The sequence below is a fragment of the Podarcis muralis genome, chromosome 6, assembly GCF_964188315.1.
Source record: "Podarcis muralis chromosome 6, rPodMur119.hap1.1, whole genome shotgun sequence".
NCBI classification, from domain to species: Eukaryota; Metazoa; Chordata; class Lepidosauria; order Squamata; family Lacertidae; genus Podarcis; species Podarcis muralis.
Window position 1 is genome coordinate 82,696,420 of NC_135660.1, and position 25,876 is coordinate 82,722,295.

Sequence of the window (25,876 nt, forward strand, 5' to 3'; positions counted from 1 at the left end):
GCAAGTGATAAACAAATAAACAACAACGGAAACTTGGGGAATAGCTATCCCAGTTCTCATTCTCTAGATAGTCTCTAGATAACACACTTGACCCATCACAGATAGAGATGAACATTCCATTTCATTCTTTCTTTCCAGAGCTTATTTAGCATGCTGCTTCCCTTGTTAGCATAAGAACAGTGTGTTGTTATGCAGTCAGTGTTCAGCCTCAGCCAGAACTGCCTGGTAAAGTCCAGAGAACATAGCAAGGAACAAATACACCAAAGCAAGAATGTTTTAAGTTAAAGCTGGTTTTTAGATGGTATCATCCACTGTGTCTGTCTATGCTTGCTGTTTTTTTTTATTGTTTTGTTGTTATTCTGGTATTGTTTCTCTCCCTCTCTCTCTCTCTCTCTCTCTCTCTCTCTCTCTCTCTCTCTCTGGTTTTAAAATGTTCTAAGTACTTTGGACGCAGTGGAAAGGCAGAATATACATTTTCTGAAATAGGTAAATTTGACCAAAGGTCATGTATTTTCTGGCATATTTAAATCATATTTATCATCTAATATAGCATTCACATAACTGCATAGGTGACCCTTCCAATATCAGCCGAAATGCACTTAGAATCACTCGAAGTTTGTTTGCAATTCACTTACAACTTTTTAATAATAAGATTGCTAATTAAAATAATATAAATATTAGAAAACTGGCATTACAGGGAAGGCCAGAATATAGACCACAATCCACTGCGGGATGACTGACCGTTTTTTTGTTTTTGTTTTGGTAGCGCAGATATTGCTTGCTGTTAGTTATTGCTGGGGTTCTTGCAAATAATATTGGACTAAGTAGACCTTTGGTACAAAAAGACAGTTCTTATGTAAGCATTTTTACTCAGGAGGGTCAGCTAACATAGATTATTTAGGGCTTACTTGTTAAGAGATCCAAAGTATGCACTGTTGCATTTTAATTGAATATGCATTGGTAGACTGTGGGGATTCTATGAGGAAAAAGTAGGCTATGCAAATTTGAAGTCAAGCCACTTCTGGTGTAGCATATAACTTACTAGATTGTGTCACTGTTCTGTTCTAAATTATGGTCTCAGCAGTAGGAGGGCTCCATTCTAAGGAGGACTTCAAGACAAAGGTTCTGATTTCAACAAACCAGAGCAAGAGTTCAGGATCCAAATATCAGCCTGGACAGTTCCATCTGCTGCTCAGGGTAGAGGACTCATAAGAACATGCCTTTCTGAGATCCTTGGAAGATGGGTAGGGAATACAAATGTGAAAGCAGAGACATTGGTTGTTTTTCCTATAACTTTGTGCTACTTTGATACCCAGCTTAAAGACACTTGTAAGCATATTCATTAAAATTATAATAACAAACAAGTAATACTCTAGCAGAACGTTAGTATACAGTAATGAATATGAAAGCTGGATTTCAGCTGGCCTTGAAACAAAACCTGGGGTGGCTTGCTCCTGTACCTTTGCTAGAGGTTTGATAGAAATCAGCAGATGGAGCTTTTTATGGACTGCAGGTAAGTATAATTACCTGCTCATTGCTTTGGATCAAACTGCAGTTCAAAGGACAGCTACAGGGAACAGTTTGAAAGTTGGCAATCTAGATTCTGGCCATGCATTTTATCAGACTGTGTTTCTGTGCAATCCATGGGGCTTGGATATGATACAGCTTGATGGATTGTGCCCAGTGGGTTCCCATTAGTATAAGAGAAATACAATGTGCATTCAACAATTATTATGACAAATGGATGTTTTGTACTTTAGAGTGGAGATTTCTCATTTACCATCATGGCAAAGCTTCATTTTCACTGTCAGCCTTGTGCATTTTAACCAGTGAAATAAGTTATTAATAAGCTAGATGTTTGTGCTTGTATCATTTATCAGAATATGCAAGGGAAAGGAAATCCATTTTTCCTTACCCCATGCATTTAAATCTCTGTTAATGGCTTATCAGACTTGGATCTCTGTTAATGACTTTGTTAATAAAAGAGATGATTATTAGCTGCATGGCATACATTTTTCCAACAGCAGAGAATATTTGTCACCCAAAAACTATCAATAAGCACACATTAACTGCTGTTCCAGCTCCTCCTTTAGATGGACTTAATGATGGAGTTTGTAACACCCAAATCATTTGCTTAAGCACATATGTGAGAACTCTGTTTTGTGTGGTGACTCTTTTGAGAATTTTCAGAAACAATGGACCTTGCTTTGTTCTCTCTCATGCACAGTTCACACTATAATGCATAAGGAAGTTGGACTGTGACCTATGTTTGTGTCTGAATTCTTTGGCTTTACAGCAGGCTTCCCCGACCTGCTCCTCTCCAGATGTTTTGGACTACAACTGCTATCAGCCTGAGCCAGTTTGGCCAATGGTCTGGGATTATGGGAACTGTAGTCCCAAACATTTGGAGGGCAATGGGTTGGGGGAAGTCTGCTTTGGACAACAGGGTGCATTATAAGGAAGAAGCAAGAAATAATGCTTGATGCATAATGGAAGTGGTTGGGACATACATTCCTGAAAGCATTTTCAGTTTCTGGAATGTGTTTCCAGGGTGTAGTGAATATGTACTTAAACCTGCATATATATTATTTTTTTAAAAAACCTGTTTAAATAGCATGCTGAATCAGGAAATGTTTCTATTTTTTAATGGGCATTATCCTTCTCCTCTGCCCCCTGCAACTGAGAATTGGCAGATACAACCCATATGTTTTCTTCACTGGATTCCTGTTTACAGAATTGAAAAGTACATAATCTTAGGACTCTTTGTTTCCCCCCCCCCAACCCCAGATGTGTGAAATAGTATTCTAAGCAATGTGTAGTTATATATATAATGCCTATGAATAGTTTATATTATATGTGTGTAGCTCGTATGATGTGTATACTGAATGCACTCAACTATTTGGCTTGCGCACCTTAGAAGTTCACAAGCATGACTTCTAAGTTACTTTGCCCCATAGCTCCTTGCCTTGCACAGCTTCAACCAGAACTGCTGGCTTCGTCAGCAGAGCTTATAATTTTATTGAATCAACTAGCGAGCACTAAGCTAACTGTATGCATGCATAGGGCTTGTAGACATACCTGTTCATGTTTGAAAGTGCTTGTATGTGTGTGTGTGGACTTGATCAAATTCAAAAGCTGTTTCTTAGTTACAGTGGAGATCCTTTTAAAAACTGAATGGATACCCTAGTTCTTGTTGAAGGTCATCTGTGATTTAACTGTGCTACAAGGGAAAGAGTTTCAAGCTGCAGGGTTCCATTGAACCGGCTGTCTAAAATTTTAATAGGTTTTTGTAACATTTTCCTGCTGGGCAAATGCAGTCCACAAACACCACTGAACTGTATGGGGCAGGTTTGGGAAACATTTGGCCGTCCAGATGTTGCTATGCTACAACTCACACTGTCCCTGTCCATTGGCCATTCTTGCTAGGGCTGATGGGAGTTTTAGTCCAGTGTCAAGATGAGAGGGCCAAATATCCCCCACATCTCGTATGAAGTATAGAGTTTAGGAACCACTGAACTGTATGTAGTGTTGTATTCAGCATGCTTGGTTTGCAGCCCTCAGAATTAATTTGTTAAAATTCTATCATAGCCTTTCTCCAAGGATTTTTCAGTCTCACAATGAGCCCATGAGTTATAAGGTTGAGAGATAGTGATTTGTCCAAGGAAGAGATTAAAACCTGGTTTTCCGCATCACAGCCTAGGACTCTAGCCCAGGTCTACACACTTTGTAACAGATACACATATGCTCAGCTCAAACACCATGTGCTGTGGTTTGTCAGGTACACAACCAGTTGTTTTCCCCCCTCGAAGTCCTAGGCAGACAGCTAAAACAGGAGATTTATTGTGCCCCTGGTGAGCACAATACATAGTTAATTCACTACTTTCACTTTAGTAGGTCATCAGTTGTGCAAGCCTGCTCTCGGAACATGGTATCACTTGTGCTGCCTTGCACACTTCTCAGGATTTGGCTCAGGTCCAAAGACCTGCACTGTCAAGGATCATATAATATGGGCAGACAGTTATGAACAAAGAAGGAAAGGTGAGTTTCTGCTAGGAAGTGAGAGTAAATAAAACAAAGTGGGGAAAAGCAGAGACAGTCTTTTGTATGTGTGCACATGCACACAAATATACTTGGAAATGTACACTGTTGACTGACTCTCTGATAGCACAGGAATGGCACATGATTTAAAGAAATGTACAGTGCCTTCTGAAGGGCATGCATTGTACAGATGTTCATGTGGGATTTCTTCTTTCAGTTAAGAAAAAACATTCTGTTCACGCTGCCTCAAGATAAGTTTAAGGATTCCTGTAAGGATGGGTTGCTGTTGTTCTCTTGCCCTTGCAAGAGAGAGAGAGGGAGGGAGACAGAAAATCTGCTCAAGGGATTTCTGCATTTTCAAAGCAGTTGTGAAAAAAACAAGTGCTAAATAAAATAAGCTCAGAATTCAGGTCTATGTGGGGCAGAGGGATATTCTAATTCAGAAGTGCAACTGTGAAATTGAAGCCTGTGAAATATTGAAGACACATGTTTAGGGATGTGGCTTCCAGCAACCTGTTTAGTACTGGGAACCTTCCACTAAAGGGATTGTTTTCATGGCCTAGCCTGGGTGGCACCAGGGCCATGACTTGCTGTACCAGGAACCAAGTGTGAAGTGCATGTTTAGCAACCGGGTTCCCTGCAGTTGGAGAACCAGGGCCTGGAATGCGGCAAGCAAGTGATGTTGCCCTTGTTAACCAATGAAGACTTGCTAGCATTTATACCAACCCAGAGCCAGCAATCTGCCTGCTAAGCATTGGGAAGTGAAATTAGGCACAGATTTCCTTATAGAAGCTATAGGCATTTCAAGGGTTTATAAGCAAAATGTTTCTTCCCTTGAACGTCTTGCTGGGGGCATAATGATCTACCAAACTTTCCCATGTGATGTCTTCTACGTGTCATGTTTTCCACATAGGAGAGCTTTTGTATCATAACAGATCACCACGTGAAGTGGTTTCTGGTATGGGCACTGGGTTCTAGATGGGATCGCTCTGGGATAGTTCTGACTATATTTAATGCTATTTCAGTGGGGCTTACACAGGAGAACTCCACTGTGGGGGGGGGAGGGGAGCCCACAGATTCTGTTTTTGTGCAAGGAATGTGCTTTGAAGTAACTTGGGAAGTACTGAGATTACACTGCTGTTATTCATTCAGGGATAAATGACTTGTGACTGCCTTTTCCAGTGTGCCCAATTTTAATTGACGTTTAAAGCTCTTCTGAGAAAGGGCTCCCGAAATACTTGCCTCTTGTGAATGGTCCTAACATTTACATAGAGTGACCACCTTTTTATAGAGTACAGCCATAGAGCGCAACATTACTGGTACTATTTACTCGTAAATACCATTCAGTATTTCAGTCATTGAGTGCAACTCCATTGACATAGCCTCACATAATATTTTTGCTGCTAGGCTATCCCACTTCAGATGGGGGAATGTTTGAATATTTCACCCATATAAAACTCATTCAAAACTAATATGATGGAGGGAAAGGTTTTAGCACTCATGATGCAAAGTTTTAAAAATAGGGTTGGGTATTCAAACATAAAATAACCACTCCTCCAACCATCAGTGTGAAAAGCTGCAGTGTATGATATTGGATAATGCGCTTCTGCACTACGTTGTAGGATTCTGGAGATGTACAGATGAGGTGGTCAAGCAAATAACATTATCTGTGGCTTGTTGGAGTTAGTGCTGATTCTTTTCAAGCTGCAGAAAGGTCATTCATCTGCTAAGGAGCAAGGAAAGCTTGAGCACCCTCTAACTTACCTTCCAGTTGGTTCAATACATTGCACATTGATACCCGTGGAAAGTAAAATGCTTTCAGATTTGGCAGGCGCTGTGCTGGGAAGCCACCTTGAAATTTATTTGTTTTAACAATTGGAGCTGTTCCTCAATTGCTTAGTAAGGTGGACGTTTTAAGAATGGGTCTGTGCTGATACCTAATCAATGCCTTGTGGTTTTTTCCTGGATTTTCAAAATGCCGTAAAAAACAACAACAAGGTCTGCTTTTGTGCTATGTACAGTGTATTTTTACATCAGTATAAACTTTACAGCCTATGTCTTCATTGCTGAAATAACCCACCTCTTTCATATCAACTCTTACCTAGGAGCCGCTCTGCAGACTCATTGATGTAGGTTCCCCCTCCCCCTGCATGGCAGCCAAAACCAAGCTGTTGGTTTCACTGCATGATGCAACCTCATATGTTGGGGGTCTTCTAAGACCAATGTAAACTTTGTCCGCATAGTGCTTGGTGCATGCCAACATGCTTATTCTAACAGCCAGTACACTGAATGTGATCTAAGCATTAAGTGCATGAACCCAATTTGAGACCATGGATCTGTGATAACTTGAGTTTAAATTATGGCTATGATGTTTCATATTTTGATGGGACTAATGAGGCAGTCTGTCTTTCAAGTTAGACCCCTCGTTGGCCCCGCTCTCACTTGATGACTTCCTATTATTGTTGGCTAGATAGTGAATGACATAAGCAAATATTTTAGATTTCACAGGGGGAGCAGGTGGAAGAGGAAGCATAGAAATCTTGACTCACACTAGCCCTATCTCTTCTGTACTTCATGTCTTTATATTAATCCAAATTTCTTTGCTTAGTTAAAGCCCCTTCCTAAACATCTCTGTTGCACTGAAAGTGAGATGGCTTAAAGGGAATAAATACACATCTTTGGGATGGAGTCCTGTCTTTCTCTTTTGTTCCTCTGTAAAAAGCAGTGTGTTCATTGCTGGCACTAGAATAAGTAAACATATGTAACATGATAAAGGTCAAATATTTCTGCCAGTTGCCAGACCTGTTATAGGCACCATGCATTCAGCTGCTGGAACTGGGAGGAGGCAATGTATGCTGTTTGGAGGTACAATGATACGAAAAGGAGAAAACAGGGAAAGAGACAGTATTGTGGTCTTTGGAATGAGAAGCAATATAGGTCCTGAAGCAAGAGAGTGGAAGCTGAGAAGTATGTAGGATCAGGTTCCATCAGAAACATGTTGAGTCCCTGAAAAAAGATGGCATTGCCATTGGTTTACTGGCCCTGCTCTTGTACAAGCCTGATGTGCAGAATGCAGCAGTAAGAATTCCCCATCACTCACATCTCAGTGCCAAGGAAAGCTTCACCTGCAACAATTCTGCCTGTCAGGCTGCTGTTAAAGGCATTGGAGGAAAGCCTGTAAAAGAATTAGCAACTGGGCCCAGTTCTTAAATCATCTCTGACCACTGACCTTGCCAGCTATAGCTGCTGAGAGTTTGAATATGCTTGAAAAGTTGTCTTAGTTTGCTTGTTACAAGTACTTGAGCAAAAACAGTCCAGTCCTTACTATAAAGGGGGGGGGGGTCTTACTCATTTGAATGGAATGTTTCCAGGTAAGTATACTTAAGACTGCAACCTCAATCAGCAAAACAGTGTATGAGATTTGAAATGAAGAATTCACCACACAATCTGGTATGTGTTTACTTACAAGTATGTCCTATTGTGTTCAATGAGGCTTACTGTCTAGTCACTATGTTTAAGACTGCAGTCTTCATCTCTCAACCATCCTAAAGAGCACTACATTAATTTTCTTTTTGAAAAGCCTTAGTGAAAATGCATTCTAAAAATCAGGAGGAAATGAAAAATTTACCAGCACTTTAGCAAAATGGTTCTTGATTGACTGCTGTCACTGGCTACTTTCAGATCATTGTAAGCCTCCATTTGGTACTAGAGATTGGTCACACAGCTTTTGTCTGCATTCTCTCTTGCAATGTAATAATCTGCCTGTTTTCATTTCAAGATTGATTGCTATTCTGTAGAAGCCCATGACAAATGGGAGGGAGAAAAGTGCATGTTTTAAACTTGCGAAAAGAGCTTTGAATGATGCCAGTATTTTATTGCTATCTTGAGCATGAAAATGAAAATTATGTAGATGGAAAAGATTGCAAAGGTGCAAAGAAAAACATCTTAGTCATTTGTCTTTTACAGAGGTTAGTGGAAATATTTGTTTGTTTATTTAAACATTTATACACCTCATTCTCTGTCACAAAGGCAGTCTATAATCTGCCCTAAAACCATCTAAAAGCCATCTCTCTCTCTCTCTCTCTCTCTCTCTCTCTCTCTCTCTCTCTCTCTCTCTCTCTCTCACACACACACACACACACACACACACTACAATAAAGGAAATACAAAAAAACAACAAGAAATGCAGTCTGTAGAAATTCAAGAAAAATATAAATAGAACAGCATCATCTAATAGCCAGCCAGCTGAAAGTCTGATTCAGAGCTTATGGCTGAAGGACAACAATGATGGAATCAATGTGCATTTCAGAGCATGGATGCCAACATAGCAAAGGCATCGTCCTGTTCTTACACAGGTAATGGGTATAGTCCCATTTCACTGAATGAGAAGGAAGTGGTTTTATGCAGGATGGAGTTAGTAAAGTATAAAGGCCATTTCTTTGCTTTAAAATGTTTTCTCTTGCTTTTATTAGACAGCAGGAGAGATTGTGCTTTCTCAGTCCTCATTTAGGACAGGACCGACTAGCCTGTGGCCCAACAGATGTTGTTGGCCCAGCTCTCATCACCCCAACCATTAGCCTTGGTGTCTCGATGGGAGCTGCAGCCTAAAACAGCTAAAGGGTGTCATGTTGGGGAAGGCTGCCCTATGAAATGTTTTCACCTGAGTCTCATAGCTCCCCTTTGGATAATGTGTGGAATGATGAAGCCTTGCCCCCTCCATATGATTCCTTCGGGCAGGGGGAGATTACTAGTGTTATGTGGCTACTATTCTAAAGGCACTGTTTTTCACACGGCTTTCCATGGAAGTCTGGAATTCCTTGAAAACTTACCAAGGGCTCTCCAGTGAAAAGAACAGTAATAGCACATTGCCGAGAGATAGATTATCACCACTGCCAATGTTCTGCAATAGGCAGATGATGGAGCATTTTGAGTGCATTGTAGGCCATGCTTTCAGAACAAACAGGGATTCCTTGCTGGACCTCAAACTGGGAAACATTCCGTTTTGAAAGTAGAAGACTGGAAAGATGTGTCAGATCCCTGTTTTAGTCAATGGGATCACTACAGTGAGCCTCTGTGATTAGCAAGTAGCTTTGTCTGAGGCACTCTTTGAAGGATCTATTTGCCACAAGTTCTGCCCCCTCACACCCCTTTTTGCATTTTAACAGCCAACGGGGATGGGCAGATCTTGCTGATGAGCTCCAGGTTAAATGACTCGTAACTCATCCTATATGGTCTGACAGCGGAAAGAGAGTAGAGGGCTACAAGAGTTGAGCCTGAGCAAGTGAATCCGCAGCACCATACATTTAGACTTCATAGTGTTAAAGTTCAGGATTTCCACTAAATTCAAGCCTGAAGAGTAAGAGATTTGACAAGTGCATCTTTTTGGTCTTACTGTTGCACCACTGAAGACGTCAGTGCAAAATGCAGTAGCAGATGACAAAATTACATTTCCATGGAAGGCTGATACATCGTCACACACTTGCATGGTGAAAACAGTAAATCACTGTTCTGCTCCCAAGAACAATTTTCTGTTCTGAATCAGCAGATGAGACAGAAGTCTATAATCAATATTTGTTTTGTTATAGCTGAGTTTTTCATGTCAGCCCCAAATTTAGTCTGGTATTGATAATAAACTGACTACCATGAAAAGAAAATATAAAATATTATTAATCAAGTTTGGCAGGCGTAGCCTTTGGCACTCAATCTATAAGAGGTCACCAAGCCTTATTGTTCAGACTCATTAGTCACTTATCTTCTCTACAGAATTAGATATATCGTGTGCAACCTACATGAATCACTCTCTCTTTGTGTTCTATATATCTAATCAATCACCTAGCTTCTGGGACATTGGGTAGATTTCAATTGATGGTGTTGTGCTCATGGGAGGACTTTTGATCAAGCAGATTGGAAGAAAAGAGTCGACATATTTTTGTCAATCTGCTCCTGAGGGGGGTGGGGACAAAGTGGAAGGTGGTGTGGGAAGGAGGGAATCCTCGTCCATTTGTGAAGAAGAAGAGTTTGGATTTGATATCCCACTTTATCACTACCCTAAGGAGCCTCAAAGCTGCTAACAATCTCCTTTTCACTTCCTCCCCCACAACAAACACTCTGAGAGGTGAGTGGGGCTGAGAGACTTCAGAGAAGTGTGACTGGCCCAAGGTCACCCAGCAGCTGCAGGTGGAGGAGCGGGGAATCGAACCCGGTTCCCCAGATTACGAGACCACCGCTCTTAACCACTACACCACACTGGTGGATCAAAAGCCCTTTTGGGCATGCAAGGGCACCAAGTGGATTGCACCCGTTCATTCTACAATTTTTAGAGATTTGTCAGAAGTTGCACACCCTGCAGTATTGCCAACTGTTGATTCAGGCTGAGGTCCAAAGGATCATGTGGCTAGTTCTGTGTGCCCAAGTGAGCTTCCCTTGCCACATGGAAACTGAAATGACTTTCTATGGCAAAGGGAGCGTACAGTGGTACCTCGGTTTATGAACTTAATCCGTTCGGGAAGCCTGTCCTTAAACCGAAACCATTCTTAAATTGATGTGTGCTTTCCCTAATGAGGCCTCCCGCCGCCAGTGTCCTTCCACCATTCAGATTCCATTCTCAGACCAAGGTAAAGTTCACAAACTGGGACACTACTTCTGGTTTTGCAGAGTTTGTAAACTGAATAGTTCGTAAACAGGGCTGTTCTTAACCCGAGGTACCACTGTAGTTGCTACTCAAAGCCAGACATTTCATTGTGGTGTGTCTGTTGGGTAGGGCTCATGGATTGTTTCCTCTTTGAACTAAACAGTATTGTGATAGGTTTTGTCATGGCCCTTCAGTGATGGAGGAGGAAGGAAAATGGCAGCATTTATAATTAAGCAGGATCATTGAGATCAAGAGGCAACTACTGGACTCATCCTGCTATAGCCACATTTGTTCAAAATAGTCCCAGCCTTACACCTCTCTCTCTCTCTCTCTCTCTCTCTCTCTCTCTCTCTCTCTCTCTCTCTCTCACACACACACACACACACACACACACACATACTTCTTAATTCTGTAGACAGATACACCCATGTACTTTATAGAGGTAAAAAGAATAAATATCAATCACTTCTCACTCCCTACACTGCAGACATGTGTCCTGAAATATTGGGTTGGGGCAATTGACCGCAATCTGTGTTCTGCTATTATTATTACTACTATTATTAGTGTTATTGCTGTTATTTGAACTTCTTTGTAACTATTTTTATACAAAAAACCCTGAAAACTACTTACAAACGTACATTAAAACCAGGATACAACTAAAACAGTGTAAAAGCTAAAAAGCACCAGTTGGCTTAAGTGCATGGCTTTGGGTAAGCAAGTAGCAGAAACCATAATAGTAATAGCAGAACAGTGCATTACTCATACCATGCAAATGAATGGGCTCCAGGAGATAAACTTGCAGTCAGTCACTTTGCTCTTCCATGTGTTTTGTTTGTTACTCCCACAGCCACACTGACAAATGCTTTGGCGTAACATGTTGTCTAAATCTAGGTTTGTGGTCAAGCCATAGCCAATGTTTATACTGGCGATTGCTTTTCACAGGGCAGTTAGATGGGTGTCTCAGATTTGGAGACATCCATAAATTCATCATTGACTTGCAAAGTAACAAATCTAGTTCTCTTGCACGATAGAATTAGAACAGAAGCAAGGAATTGAGGATAATTTGGGACCAAGACTTGTTGGAACCCAGAGGTGGCTCAGTTGTGAGGCAAGGAGAAGTAGCACATTTTGGACACCAGTGGATTTTGGATTCTTTAATGTGGAGCCGAGAGGCGGAAGTGCTTATGAATATAATGGTGATGAAAAGGAAAAGCATGTTGGAGGTTTATTATATATTTATGCTATCATTATTGTTGTATACTGCTTGTAAAACTGCTGCTACTGCTGTTTCTGCTGCTGCTGCTACTCATAAATTTATTGTAGCCAAAGACCATGACAAACATATGTTAAGCGATACTATTAATAAAATAATACAAACCATACCTCCATAATACAGGCATACCTTGTTTTACTGTGCTTCGATTTGTTGCTTTTCACAGATATTGCTGCTTACAAGGGCATGGGTGCAGCTGCAGGCAGCAAAACTGCTTCTGTTATGCTTTGTTCTCAAGAGTGGCTACCAAGGGGGGAATTTGGTGTTTCTAATTAGTTGCAGGTCCCTTCAGGATTCTGTTCAGAAGAGCTAATACCTTAGCTAACTGTTCTTCAAGGTCAAAACACATACCCCACAAGTGTCCTGGGAAAACTGGGACATCCAAAGTTGGGGGGGGGGTAGAGAGAGGGAGAGAAAGGCAGTCATTTTGATTACCATGATCTTGTATGATTTCACAGCACTATTCCCCACCACCACCAAAAAAGGGCTGTAGTCTAAGGCTGTGCCCCAGCATAGATTTCTGGACGAAATATGGCAAAGGAGTTCTGGATGCTTTATCTAAGGCACTGCAGGTTTGTGCTTATGTAGTAACCATGTTAAAACTTCAGAGTATCCATATTCAGTCAATATGGTCTTCTAAGCATTTCTTATCAGTTAAAAAAACACCTAGCCTGAACAGCTGCTCTCCCAACACCTGCTCCACACCTGCCCTTCAGTTAAAATATATGGCTTTGAAGCCCATGTAGAAGTAAAATAGATAAAACATGTATGTTCTTTGCCTGTTTGTAGCAATTAACATTAACTGCTGAGCCAACTGGCGTTAAGACTGTTCAGACAGAAACAATCCACTGGCAAAGACTCTCCTCCCTGCAAGAGAGGGGAGTGCTTGTGGCCGGGAGCCGGACTCCGCCTCAAGCAGGGGGCGTTTGCCCCCTGCCTCCCACTCACCTGGCTGGCGCCCACGCCCTCGGCCAGGCACTGACTTGCGTTTGATCTGGTTATGCCTGTGTGGCATCTCATACCACGGTGTTAACTGGGCATACATGTATATGTCTTTGAATTTCAGGCATCTATGCGGACAAAACCATTTGGGCTTCCATTTGCAGTTAATCTTTCTCTTGATTATATATTAATGTGCTGGTGATATATCAGTGATAGAAGCTTCTCCTTCTTTCGCATTTGCTGTTTATCAATGCCACCTTCTGCAGTCGCCCCAATTTTCATGTTTCATTTAAGTTTTAATGACAACCCGCCCAGTCAGCACTCTTTCTAATTGTTAATTGGAATGCTGTAGAGGTTTTCAAGACTTCCCCAGCGCACTGCTAATTAATTCCCAGCAAGTTTGTAGGATGGCAGGAAGAAACTACAGAAAACCGCTGTATAGGGCCTTCTGTTTTGTGCATCTTGTCTGGGATACTGTGGTTCATTTAATAGCCCTGTTGATGCATAAATAAACAACTTATTCTGGGTTATTCATGTTATGAGTTGGGCAGGGTGGGATAGAAGGAAAAGTGATCGATTGATGTAGCTGAATTGGCCTAAAGTGGAACAAAACGAAACAAAAATACATTTTTTTTTAAATTCTGCTATTCATTCAGCATTCTGTCCTCAGCTGCCTGTGAGAAAACAGGGAGCAGAACGAGAGCACAAGAGCGCACTGCCCTCCTGTGGTTTCCAGAAACTGCTATTCAGAAGCATTCCTTCCCCCAGCTGTAGAGGTAGAACATAGCCATTATGGCTAGTAGCCATTGATAGAACATCAATTTGCCCAATCTTCTTTCGAAGCCATCCAAGTTGGTTGCCTCCACTGCCTCCTGGGCAAGCGAGCGCCATAGTTTTCGACTATGCACTGTGTAAATAAGTATTTTCTTTTAACTGCCCTAAATCTCCCAGCATTCATCTTTATTGGATGTGCACAAGTTCTAGTGCTGTGGAAGAGGGATGCATAGTTTTATAAACTTCTAGCATGTCACACCATATCCGCCTTTTCTTTAAACTTAAGAAGTTACAGGTACTGTAACCTTTTCTCGTGGGGGGAGCCACTACACCCCCTCGACCTTTTCCAACTCTACAATATCTGTACTGAGGTGAAGCAACCTACTGTCAGGATCTTAAAGGCTAAGCTTGCGTTTAAGAGGTGTTTGGTATGCGATGATTGTATTTGTGGTGTCACAGCTTAGCTTTGTGTAACAGCAATCCCACGTCAGGGGTTTGCTGTAACTCTGCGCTTGTCATGGTAAATATGTACAATTAGTGTTTTGGTTTTTTTAGAGGAAATGTATGGAAGGCTCATTACTCCACCCTCATTGCCAAGTAATTTCCTGAAGGGAAAAGAGAGAGTGATGGCCCATGGCAGCCATTTCACTATCCACTCTTGCCATGTGATAATTTCGACTATCACTTCGTAAACACAGGGCTGGATCCAGACTGGTAGTTATGCCTAAACCCCATTGAATTCAGTGGACTCTAACTCTCAGTCTGGATTCAGCCCATAGTCTGGGAACTTGACAATAGTTACTTCCACTGCAACTAGTCCTTTGCAGAATGGTTCCATACAACTGTGCTTTTTCATGTGTTGTCTGTTTACCTTCGGTTGACTGCAGATTTCTGTGATGATGATTGTCTGGAATGAAATCAGTATGTGAAAATAAGCCCCTACCCAGTGTCTCTGACAATCTTGGACTACTAGTAGTATACCATTTTAGACTGCACAATATTGGACTACAATACTGGGGCACTTTAGACTGCAGGTGAGGGGAGGGGAAAACATGTCTGAATCATCTTCATTGACAATTCCCCACACATATCTGAAAGGAGGCTAGCTAGAACTCATCTCCTTACTAGTTTTTGCATTGGAGAAGCTTCTGTTGGAAGGGTTGATTCGTGGACTTCAGAAGAAGCTTACAAAGCAGATGCATTAATGTCTCACACTTCTGCTTTTCCCGTTTCTGTTACAATGACAATGTGGGAGGTTGCACATTTCATCCCTTGCCAGGTCCATGGTTTTCAGATACTTGGAGGATCTGGAAGTGGGTGAGATGCCTGACTCTCATTCTGCATACTCCGGGAAAAGTGGGGGGGGGGGGGACGGGACAGGACTGAAAGCAGAAGTTTTCCCCTGTTCTGATTTCCTCAATTTTCTCTAATGTATTAAAGCAAGATTTCTTTTCGGTTGCTTTGCTACCAAGACAATGTGAGATACTAACAACAATACCACAAATATACCGTTTTGTCCTTTATTTATTGCAATTGACACTCTTTCTATAAGACTTGCGTGTTTAATTATTTTGATGCAACATTTGCAAGTAGTATTTCAAAACACTGTGAATATGGCGTTGGTTGCTACCAAGTCTTCTTAGAACTGTGCGTCACTGCCCTTCAGGCAACTATGTTGGCAACTATAAACATGCCTGAGGATAAAGCGGGGGCATGCTATTATCGGACTTGTTTGAGCTGCGATGTTTGCAAGTAAATGGGAACCTGGCTGCATGTGTAATACCCTCAAAATCCAGCTAATTTCCTTCCCTGCCTTCAGTTAGGTCAGCAACATTCAGAATGCACAGAACCTTGCTTGTTTAGCAATTTAGCCTTGCACCTTCAGATGTAGCGCTATACTAACTGGTATGATATATGTAGTGATTTATTTGTAAAAAGAAGAGTCATGGAATTTCTCCGTAATTGTCATTTTCCTTCCCGTTACCTCAAGCGTGTATTTTTTACATCTCCTTCCCAGAATTAAGTAACTTCTAAGCATCATTCCTGACCTCTGTATGGTTATGCTGACTGAATGGTAACTTGTCACAAATCTTGGGACATGCTACTTAACCTGGGGACTGTGATCTGCAGTCTTTCCAACCATCTCATAGGACCATCACAAATAAATCACAACACACACACACACACACACACACACACACACACGTGTGCATATTTTTCAATTTGCTGCAATCTGTTTTATTGAAGCATGCCACAGTACCAGTTTGTATAGAGTATGCTAGAGAGTTGGATGTGCCCCTTTTAAAAAAAGCAAAACTAGATTTTGCAAGGCTGCCTGAGAAAGAGAGGGGAATCTGAAGTCTGCATGTGAAACTTAACCCTTAGAGTCCTGCTTCTACTCCTTTAATTTATGTTGGTCTGCATTAATTCTAACAGCGGGCTATGCTCTTCTTTCTACTAGATTCATGGTACTGTATTTGTACAGAAGCAAACAAGTATCTCCCCCAAGTTGCTAATATCCATAAGCAACTCTTTTTATATTACATTAACCAGAAAGGGGAGTGCGTAATATAAGATGGCATTAATTTGGTGGGGGCTCTTTTTAGAAAACTTTCTGAAATTGTTGGTGTTACTGATTTACAAGATGATGTTTCATCCAAAATACACAAAACTTTTTATAATGAAATCAAGTTTGCTAGATTTTGGGTTGCCAGCTAATGGGGGGGGGGGGATGGCATGCTCTTGTACCTTTAGCAGCAGCTGAATCTGCAGGAATTAGCAGATGAAGCTTTTCGCATGCATAGGCACCTACTGTTGCCTGCAGAGCCACCTGCTGTAACAGGCAGAGGAACAAGACCTGCTAAAAAGTTGGCAACCCAAATTTGATGATTGAACTGTTATAGCTTTATGTACCCGGTAGAAAGAAGCCAGTTCTTTAAGGGTTAATGAGGGATCGAGGAATCCTAAGAGATTTTCCTGCTTGTCATTCCTTAAAAGTGCCTGCATGTTTCTGCTCACCTGTTGCAACTAACAGGTGAACAGTAAGAATGGCTGACAATACAAAAACAATGTTCCAAATATTATTATTTCTTTCAATGCCTGCGTGCTTTAGAAATAATGGAAGAGCCAGAAGCAGCGTATAATGACTGAATCCTGTCCATTCTCTAATCGAAATGATAACAGTGGCCAGCTGACGTTACTTTTGCCATACTTCTGATATGCAAACTTCATTCCCTCTAGTTTACTCTGGTCTTTTTTTCTTTTCTCAAATAGCCCAATAGAATCTTGCCAGAATTTCTACAAAGATTTCACGTTACAGATAGACATGGCTTTCAACGTGTTCTTCCTGCTCTACTTCGGCTTGCGGGTAAGTGCAAATCTCCATATTGCTTGGCTTGAGGGGAGGGTGAGGTGCCACAGTGTTTCCCCCCCAGAGGCACTTGTGGGGATAACCGGGGTGGGGGGGTGGGGGGGAAAGCCAGCGGCCTAAAAGTGTCAAGCAGCAACATACTGCTATGGATGCGCAAAAGTGTACGAAGGCCATCATAGTTGCCAGTACCTTTTGAGTAAATTGGTTTTCATGTGTGGTAGGTGGGTTTGTTTTTTATTTTTTGTTTATATTTGGGAAGCCAAGTTTGTCAAACTAAAATACAGTGGTACCTCGGTTTTTGAACGTCTCGGAAGTCAAACATTTTGGTTTCTGAACGCGAAAACCCATAAGTAACTGCTTCGGTTTTCAAAAGCTTTTCGTTTGAATGTGCCACACGGCTTCCATATTGAGTTTTCCGTAGGTAAATGCTTCTGGAAGTAAATGCTTCGGTTTTCGAACGTTTCGGAAGTCGAACGGTCTTCCAAATGCATTATGTTCGAAAACCAAGGTACCACCTTACCACATCCATAAAGGTTTTAAAAAATAAAATAAAATAAAATAGGCTATTGACCTTGAATGGGAAGACTTTTCTCTAGCCGTGTTGAGAACAGGAATTGCTTCAATAAACCTTTGCTCCATGATAAAGAGGTTTATGGATTTATTGTGCAACAGCAGTGCTCTCTCTCTCTCTCTCTCTCTCTCTCTCTCTCTCTCTCTCTCTCACACACACACACACACACACACACACACACACAGTGTTTGTGGCAGATCTTACTCCATCCACCATCGGTCGCTTATAAGAATGATAATTTATACCCTGCCCATCTGGCTGCATTGCCCCAGCCGCTCTGGGCAGCTTGCAACACATATAAAACCAAAATAAAACATTGAACATTAAAAACTTCTCAAAGGTGCTTGCTGCACACACCGCAATCTCATAGCAGCAGGATACCCCTGAGATTCCAGAGTTTGCTTCCTTGGAATGAATGTCTATGAATGCAACGGTGATACAGCATGGTTTTGTTTACACATATCTACAACCAGAGCATGGGATGGAGAGGCTCACTGCACTAACATTCCCAAGAGCTCTTACCCCCCCCCCCCGCATTGGGTTTCCTGGGAGGCCCTAAGCCTGCAACAAAGTGAAACAAGCCTTTGTGTCTCCACTTTCCAGCAGTGGTGGAGCTTCATGCTCCAGCACCGGGGGCGGAGAGCAGGGGGGCGGGGCTGGCGCACGTTCCAGGGGCGGGGCACGCCGCCTGCAGGGGGCAGCCACAATGGCACCCTGGGGATCGCGCTGCTGGGGGCGGGGCGCTCCCCCTCCACTCTTCTTCCTCCACCAGTGCTTTCCAGCATCAGCTAATAGCAACAGGAAGCATTCTTCAGTACTAGGAAAAAAATATACCAGGTGGACACACCACACTTACTCTCACTTCACATTTAGAAGGTACCTGCACATTTTGTCCCATAACTTTCTTCCTAGGTGGGCTGGAAACTCCTCCCCCACCACCCATGAAAGCTCAGAGTTCAGGGCACCTTCCCAGGGGAACCATTGAACGCCTTTATGGGTTGGTGGCACCTGCTACAGAGTAGACAAATTAATCCCATTGTCTGGATAGGGAGCTGCCTGGTTTCTTGATACATTCTCCCCATCCACCCACCCACCCTGTCCCACTCTTTCCTTTTGGTGTAACAGATATTTGTCAAAGCATATTATTATTATCATTGTCATTAAAATATTTATACCACCTTGCATCTGTAGATTTCAGGGCGATTCACACACACACAAAAACAAGACGAAAACACAAAGTACATAATAAAAATAAGAACAAAAACAAAGCAAGCCAATAACCCCCTACCACTCCCACAAACACATTTAAAAGGATATAGGATGTTAGTCAGCCAAAGGCCTGGTCCCTGGCACTTAAAGGTGTATAATGAAGGTGTGAAGTGAGCCTCCCTGGGCAGAACATTCCACAAGTGGAGAGCCATTGCAGAAAAGGCCCATTTTCGTGTTGCCACCCTCCAGACCTCTCACGGAGGAGGCACACGAAGAAGGGCCTCAGCTGACGATCACAGGATCCGGGTAGGCTCATATGAAGAGAGGTGGTCTTTGAGGTTCTGTGGTCCTGAGCAGTAAAGAGTTGGTGCTCAGCTCAAGTCTTATTTCATGTGAAGAATGCAATTTTAACCATTTTATTTTGTTAGCTTTTAAACATTTAAAAATTGCAAGCCAATGGAGTGTGAAGGCTTCCATGTTCAACTGAGCACTGAATTTGAACTGGAGTAAAATGTGAGAAGGCGATTTAAGTAGTACCCCCCAAAGGGTGATTTTGTTTGTTTGTTTGCATTGGACTAAAAATCCAAACCAGTTTTCACTTTCAACCCAAGGATAGAGGGGTGGGGGTCTAAAGGCACCAGACAGGGCCAGTCCACCCAATAGTCAGGGTGAGGGTGAGCCCCTTGCCACAGACAACAGATCATACAGTTGCATGGGGGGGTAACCTTTCGCTGCTGGGGGTTTTTGTGTGCGTGTTTGCAATTGTATCTTCATGTATTTTACATGAAAATGTATTTTACAAAGGGTTTTTCAGGTGGGAAGAGTGCACCCTTAAAAAACAGGTTTAAAACATTTTTTAAATGAATTAGTCAATTAATTAATGAATTAAAATGAATAAGCAGGTGTATTTTAATTAGAGGTCACGAAACGATGCCTTGATTATTTCCAAGGGACAAACAGAAAATCTGTTGTATCTTTCATAAGGAATCCCCACCCCCCACCCCACCCCCCTACAAGAACCAGTATCCTTATCCTCTTCATTTCCCTCCCCAGTTCATAGCAGCCAACGACAAGCTATGGTTCTGGCTGGAAGTAAACTCGGTGGTAGATTTCTTCACAGTCCCTCCAGTGTTCGTTTCAGTGTATTTAAACAGAAGTTGGCTGGGTAAGTAAACAGCGTTTTTCTTAATTGTGTGTGGGTTTGCAAGATGCTGGCTACTGGTACTGCGTTCTCGAAGACTTGTAATTGGCACTGAGAGAAAAGGTACTGAGTCTGCCCCCTCCCTGCGAAAGAAACACAAACCGAGGCAGACTGGTGGCAACTTGAGGGGGGGGGGTGTTGCGCAATTTCCCCAACACACTGAAGCAAAGGGAGAGAAGCTGTAGCTGGCCCTGGTGTAAGAGAGCCTGTATGAAGGATGGCCTCCTCTCCTGCAGGGGTGGCTCACAGCTGTCTTCTCTGCCCCTCAAAAGTTCTGCTAGACTGACCAGACCATGATCACTGGCTGCACCTGCCTAAGCACATATAAGCAAGTCTCACTGAGTTCCAGAGGTTTTGCAAGACAACCAGTCTAGTGAGCCGTCCATGCTTCACACAAGCAATAAAAAGGCAGGATCAGGCCCCATGCAGCTGAAACCTTATCCACTGAGTGCCCTTGTGAGGGTGCAATCCTAAGCATCCTTTCTTCATCTGGAAAAGGGAATGGGCTTCTTCTGCAAGAAAGAAGAGGGGGAAAACTGATTAGGAAATCAGTTTGCTGCCCATTATGATTCTTCATGTTGACACTTGGAGGTTTGTTGCTGTTATCAGAGGAGTTTCTCAGGTACTTCCAAGAAGCTTGCCTTCAAGTGATTTCAGAGTACAACTTCCATCAAAACCATTGCCTCCTTGCTGTGTCCCAACAATATGTTGGCATGGCAGCATGTTGGAAAATGGTAACTGGTTCCACACCAGCTTCATCACTACCACTGCTGCAGGCCTCTTTGGCTCTCAGGAGAGCTCCGAAGCAGGCGCCACTGTGTCTCTAAGACCCATTTAGGAGGTTTTGTTCCATTGGGATAAAATGGTGTCATTGACTCTGCATTCTGGAAAATGCAGACTGCTGGAACTGGCCGTTGCTGACTCCTCCTTGTACCACCAGCACCATTGTTTGGTGCCTTTTGAATTTTATTGCCCTTCAGATGCGGCTGCACTAAAAACTTAGCTTCCCTAGGCAGACACATAGTGTTCCCCTATGGTTAAACTGGCTCTGTATCTTGAAATTTAGTAGGTGAATCTCCCCCCCCCCCAATCCCCATCACTTTATATATCTGTTTCACCTGCTAAATTTCTCTGTGAGTAAAGGTAAAGGGATCCCTGACCGTTAGGTTCAGTCGCAGATGACTCTGGGGTTGTGGCGCTCATCTTGCTTTACTAGCTGAGGGAGCCAGCGTACAGCTTCCAGGTCATGTGGCCAGCATGACTGAGTCACTTCTGGCGAACCAGAGCAGCACACGGAAACACCATTTACCTTCCTGCCAAAGCGGTATCTATTTATCTACTTGCACTTTGACATGCTTTTGAACTGCTAGGTTGGCAGGAGCAGGGACCAAGCAATGGGAGCTCACCCCGTCACGGGGATTCAAACCATCGACCTTCTGATCAGCAAGCCCTAGGCTCTGTGGTTTAGAACACAGTGCCACCTGCGTCCCAGAAAATTTCTCTGTTAGGTTGCTGTTAAAGAGAGAACAATGTTGAGGGGCGGGGGAGATAGTTTTATTCACTGAGCACAGAATTTTTAGCAGCTTTTTTTTTTGGTAGCATCTAGTTTTGTAGTAGTAACACTGACATACAATAATAATTATGAGCTTCATAACATTAATGTTGTATTCACTAGCTTGAGGATCCGTCTTAATTCTGTTCTGCTGATTCCATAGCTGCAGATGTTAGAAGTGGCCACAAAACTTGCTTTTTCCTTTCCATCTTTATGTGGCTTAAAGAATTGTGTGCTTCTGCCATCCAGTGGTCATCCTGAGGCATGACTTTGCCACCAGAAACAAACTGCTTTTATCTTTATTAAGTTGTGTAAAGCATGGAGTAGTTGCACCGACACAGCTAATTGCTTGAGACAAAGGGAATAATACTAGCAAGTTGAAATATGAGAAAGCATCTTCAGTGTATGAGGTTCATCATAGGCTTATAAAGGGCCTGAAAAAGCCTGTGACCTACAAAACAGATTTTAGCTGACAGGTTTCTATTTCTTTTGTTATGCTGTATTCTCAAATCCCGGTGCAAAAAGATAAAATCCCGCACAATTCTCTGCCCAGGCCTCCTGTCTATGCACATCCTGTAGCTCAGGGATCTAAAGCAAACATATTCCCAGTGTGTCTTAAAGTCAGGTAGGAAACGAAGAATATTTGCTGGGCTTAGGGCCAGCTTCCCACATCGGGAGGCAGAATCCAATGGGGTGGTGCCTCCATGGGCACCCTACCTGCTACTGCTGCCACCGCCAGGGCCACACAGCTGTGGCTGCTGCTTCCACAAGATCTTGTGAGATCTCACTGATCTCTCGCATTATCTCACCAGGAGACCCTGCTGCATAACCCTGGTAATTGAGGCTTGGCCAGGGAGAAGTGGCACCTTCCCATTTTGCCTCAGGTGGTGAAATGAGACAGGCCACCCCTGTGTGGGCGCATGCTTTAGAGAAGGGACACGGTTAACTTTGCAGTGGTGCTATCCATTCTTGTCCTTGTAACCCCCCAGAGTTTGTGAGTGCAATTTCTGAAGCAGCTTTGCAAAGCCTGGTTAAGAACCAATATTGGGATAACGCGGTTAGCGTCAATGCACACCTATCAAGCTGAACTCTGGTTAAAGCCAACCATTGAAGTAAAGGGGAAATCATACCCATAAGTAGTGCCAGATCTAGGGTGGTGTGAGCAGTTTCCCCGCACAGGGCACCAAGCCAAGGGGCGCAAAATAATAACAATAACAACAACAATAAATAATTAATAATAATAAAAACAACAGGTTGTTGTTGGCATCCATCTGTCTTGAGAGACAATGGAGTGTGCCTCCGGATATGAAATCAAACCGCTGGAGAATCACAGCGCCTGCTGCGGCTGCAGACATGGGTAACTTGTAACTGATGCCTCCTGTGTTGTGACCTCTCTAAGGCACAAGCCATGTATGGAGGCCCTGGGCTGCCCAAATGACAAGACACCCCCCTCTCTAGGCTGCACTGATGTGGTCAAAATGAAAGCAAAACAATACATTTGACACCAGCTTGGCTGCAGCCGTTGCCAGAAGGAGGCGTACTAGGCACCACTCAACCGTTTCAGGGACTCCACTCCAGATTTGCATGGGGTTTACTCATTTGCCTTTTCTTCTCCCAGAGATGTGCCTCAAGGCAGTGGGTATATGGGTACCTACTCAATAATTTGGGGGGGCATGGGCGTGGCCAGGGGCCAGCTGCCCCCCTTAATAAAAACCAATACAAATCTGAGGTTCTGCCCCCCTAACAAAAGACTGCCCCCCAACAAAAATCCTGGCTATACCCATGGGGGGTGGTAATCAAATTTTGCCCTCTCTCAGGACGCCATAATGTCCTGAGAGACCATCACTGCCCATAATGAGGGAGCCCATGTTGTAATAATAAAGGTAAAGGACCCCTGGACAGTTAAGTCCAGTCAAAGGCGACTATGGGGTTGTGGTGCTCATCTTGCTTTCAGGCAAAGGGAACCAGCGTTTGTCCACAGACAGCTTTCCGGGTCATGTGGCCAGCATGACTAAACTACTTATAGCACAACAGAACACAATGACTGTAATCAGAGTGCACAGAAATGCTGTTTACCTTCCCGCCACAGCGCTACCTATTTATCTACTGCACTGGCGTGCCTTCGAACCGCTAGGTTGGCAGGAGCTGGGGCAGAGCTAGTCTCCTAACAACATTTTAGGGAACAGGGAACTTCATATCTTATACCATTAATTATGAGTAGCAAGCTGCTGTCTGGGTTTAAAAACAAACAACTGATATGCTTTATGCCATGTTCCCTTATGTTAGATCTACTTAATTTTTTTACTCTTTAAACATGGAGGAATTTTGCCACGAATAAGGCTTATAGCCTTCAGTAAAATTAAGTGAAGTATGTGTTCAGAACAAATGAACACATTTGGTGTCAAATGTATTGTTCAGGGCCCTGCAGGACTTGACATCTTTCCGCAGGGCCTGCAAGACAGAGCTGTTCCACCAGGCCTTTGGTCAGGACGCAGCCTGACTCCCTCCTTTGGCAATCTTTACAAAACTTTAGTTTATGGTTGCCATCAATTTGTATTTTAATTAATTTTTATAATGTTTTTATAATGTTGCGCTGTTTTAGTGTTGTTAGCCGCCCTGAGCCCGGCTTCGGCTGGGGAGGGCGGGATATAAATAAAATTTATTATTATTATTATTATTAAATGCATTCATGAGTCACTTATGGACCTAGAATAGAAGGACTCTGGACTAATCCTAAACTCCAAAACACTTAGGCCAGCTGGCCTGGGATATTGAAACAGTTAGGATACTTCCTAATGAGCTAGAACAATGACATGTGGCTACATGTAGCTCAGGACATCCTGCTTAGTGGATAAATCTGAGAATGAAACATTGTTGTACCTCTTCTTCAAAGCAGGATACTCAAAGTCGGCCTCCAAAGTGGTTCAGATCTTTCCATATGACTCAGAAAACTGAAACTCAGCACACACAGCTTAGGTCCACATGCTGTACTTTTTCTGGCATCACACTCTTGCTCCAGTAAACCATGGGCATGCTTCCCTCCCCCCCACTTCTTTCCCCCCATATTGTATCTTTGTTTTTTTTTTTTTTAAATATTTTTTATTGCTTTGTTTTCCAAGGTCGAGATACATTGTCAATAACTCAACAAAAGCCATTTTTTACAGAAAAGAAAGAAAAGAAAACAAATAGAAGCAAAGACAAAACTCCTTCTTCCAAATCTTTTTTCATTATCCATTGGACTTCCCCACCTCCTCCATCTCTGTACTTTTATAATAAAGGTTATATAGCAAATTGTTACCTTGTTTCGTATATTATTCTACTTTCATCTAATTATTGATTTTGAAAAATTTAAGCTTTTCTCAATCATAACTCAATCATAATCATATCCGAATTTCAATAATGAAGCATGTTTTCCTCAAAACTTAGCAAATTCTCAACATTCAAATAATTTATAATGTTTTTGTAAATAGTCCTTAAATTTTCTCCAATCCTCTTCCACTGCATCTTCTCCTCTGTCTCGAATTCTGCCGGTCATCTCAGCCAGTTCCATATAGTCCATCAGTTGCGTGTGCCACTCTTCCAGTGTGGGTAATTCCTGTGCCTTCCAGTGTTTAGCTAGTAAAATTCTTGCTGCTGTAGTTGCATATAAAAAGAAAGTCCTATCCTTCTTTAACACTCTCTGGCCCACAATGCCCAAAAGGAAGGCCTCTGGTTTCTTCTGAAAGGTATATCTAAATACCTTTTTCAGCTCGTTATAAATCATTTCCCAAAAGGCCTTCACCCTCGGGCATGTCCACCAAAGGTGAAAGAACGTTCCCTCAGCCTCTTTGCATTTCCAACATTTATTATCAGACAAATGGTATATCTTTGCCAATTTGACTGGGGTCATGTACCACCTGTGTATCATTTTCATGATGTTTTCTTTTAAGGCACTACATGCCGTGAATTTCATACTGGTGGTCCATAACCTTTCCCAGTCTTCAAACATAATGTTGTACCCGATGTCTTGTGCCCATTTTATCATGGCTGATTTAACTAACTCATCTTGAGTATTCCATTTAAGCAACAAATTGTACATTCTTGAAAGCACTTTCGTCTTAGGTTCAAGTAGTTCTGACTCTAGTTTTGATTTTTCCACCTGGAAGCCAATTTTTTTGTCTTTTTTGAAAATTTCTAAAATTTGGGCGTAATGAAACCAGTCTCGCACCTTCCCTTTAAGTTTTTCAAAACTCTGCAGCCTCCAAGTATCATCCACTTTTTCAATTATTTCACAGTATTTTGCCCAGCCACCCCCCATATTAAGAATCTTAATGGC

General features: G+C 42.5%; 1 protein-coding gene across 8 annotated transcripts in view; it reads left to right on the plus strand.

The window, feature by feature from the left end:
• KCNMA1 (potassium calcium-activated channel subfamily M alpha 1) overlaps nt 1-25,876 on the plus strand; it is a 544,144-nt gene that overhangs the window by 280,682 nt on the left and 237,586 nt on the right. For all 8 annotated transcript variants that reach the window (XM_077930638.1, XM_028729135.2, XM_077930634.1 and 5 more), the window contains exons 4-5: nt 16,932-17,025; nt 19,862-19,973. In XM_077930638.1, coding sequence (XP_077786764.1) covers nt 16,932-17,025; nt 19,862-19,973 — 206 coding nt within the window. The remainder of the gene's footprint in view (nt 1-16,931; nt 17,026-19,861; nt 19,974-25,876) is intronic.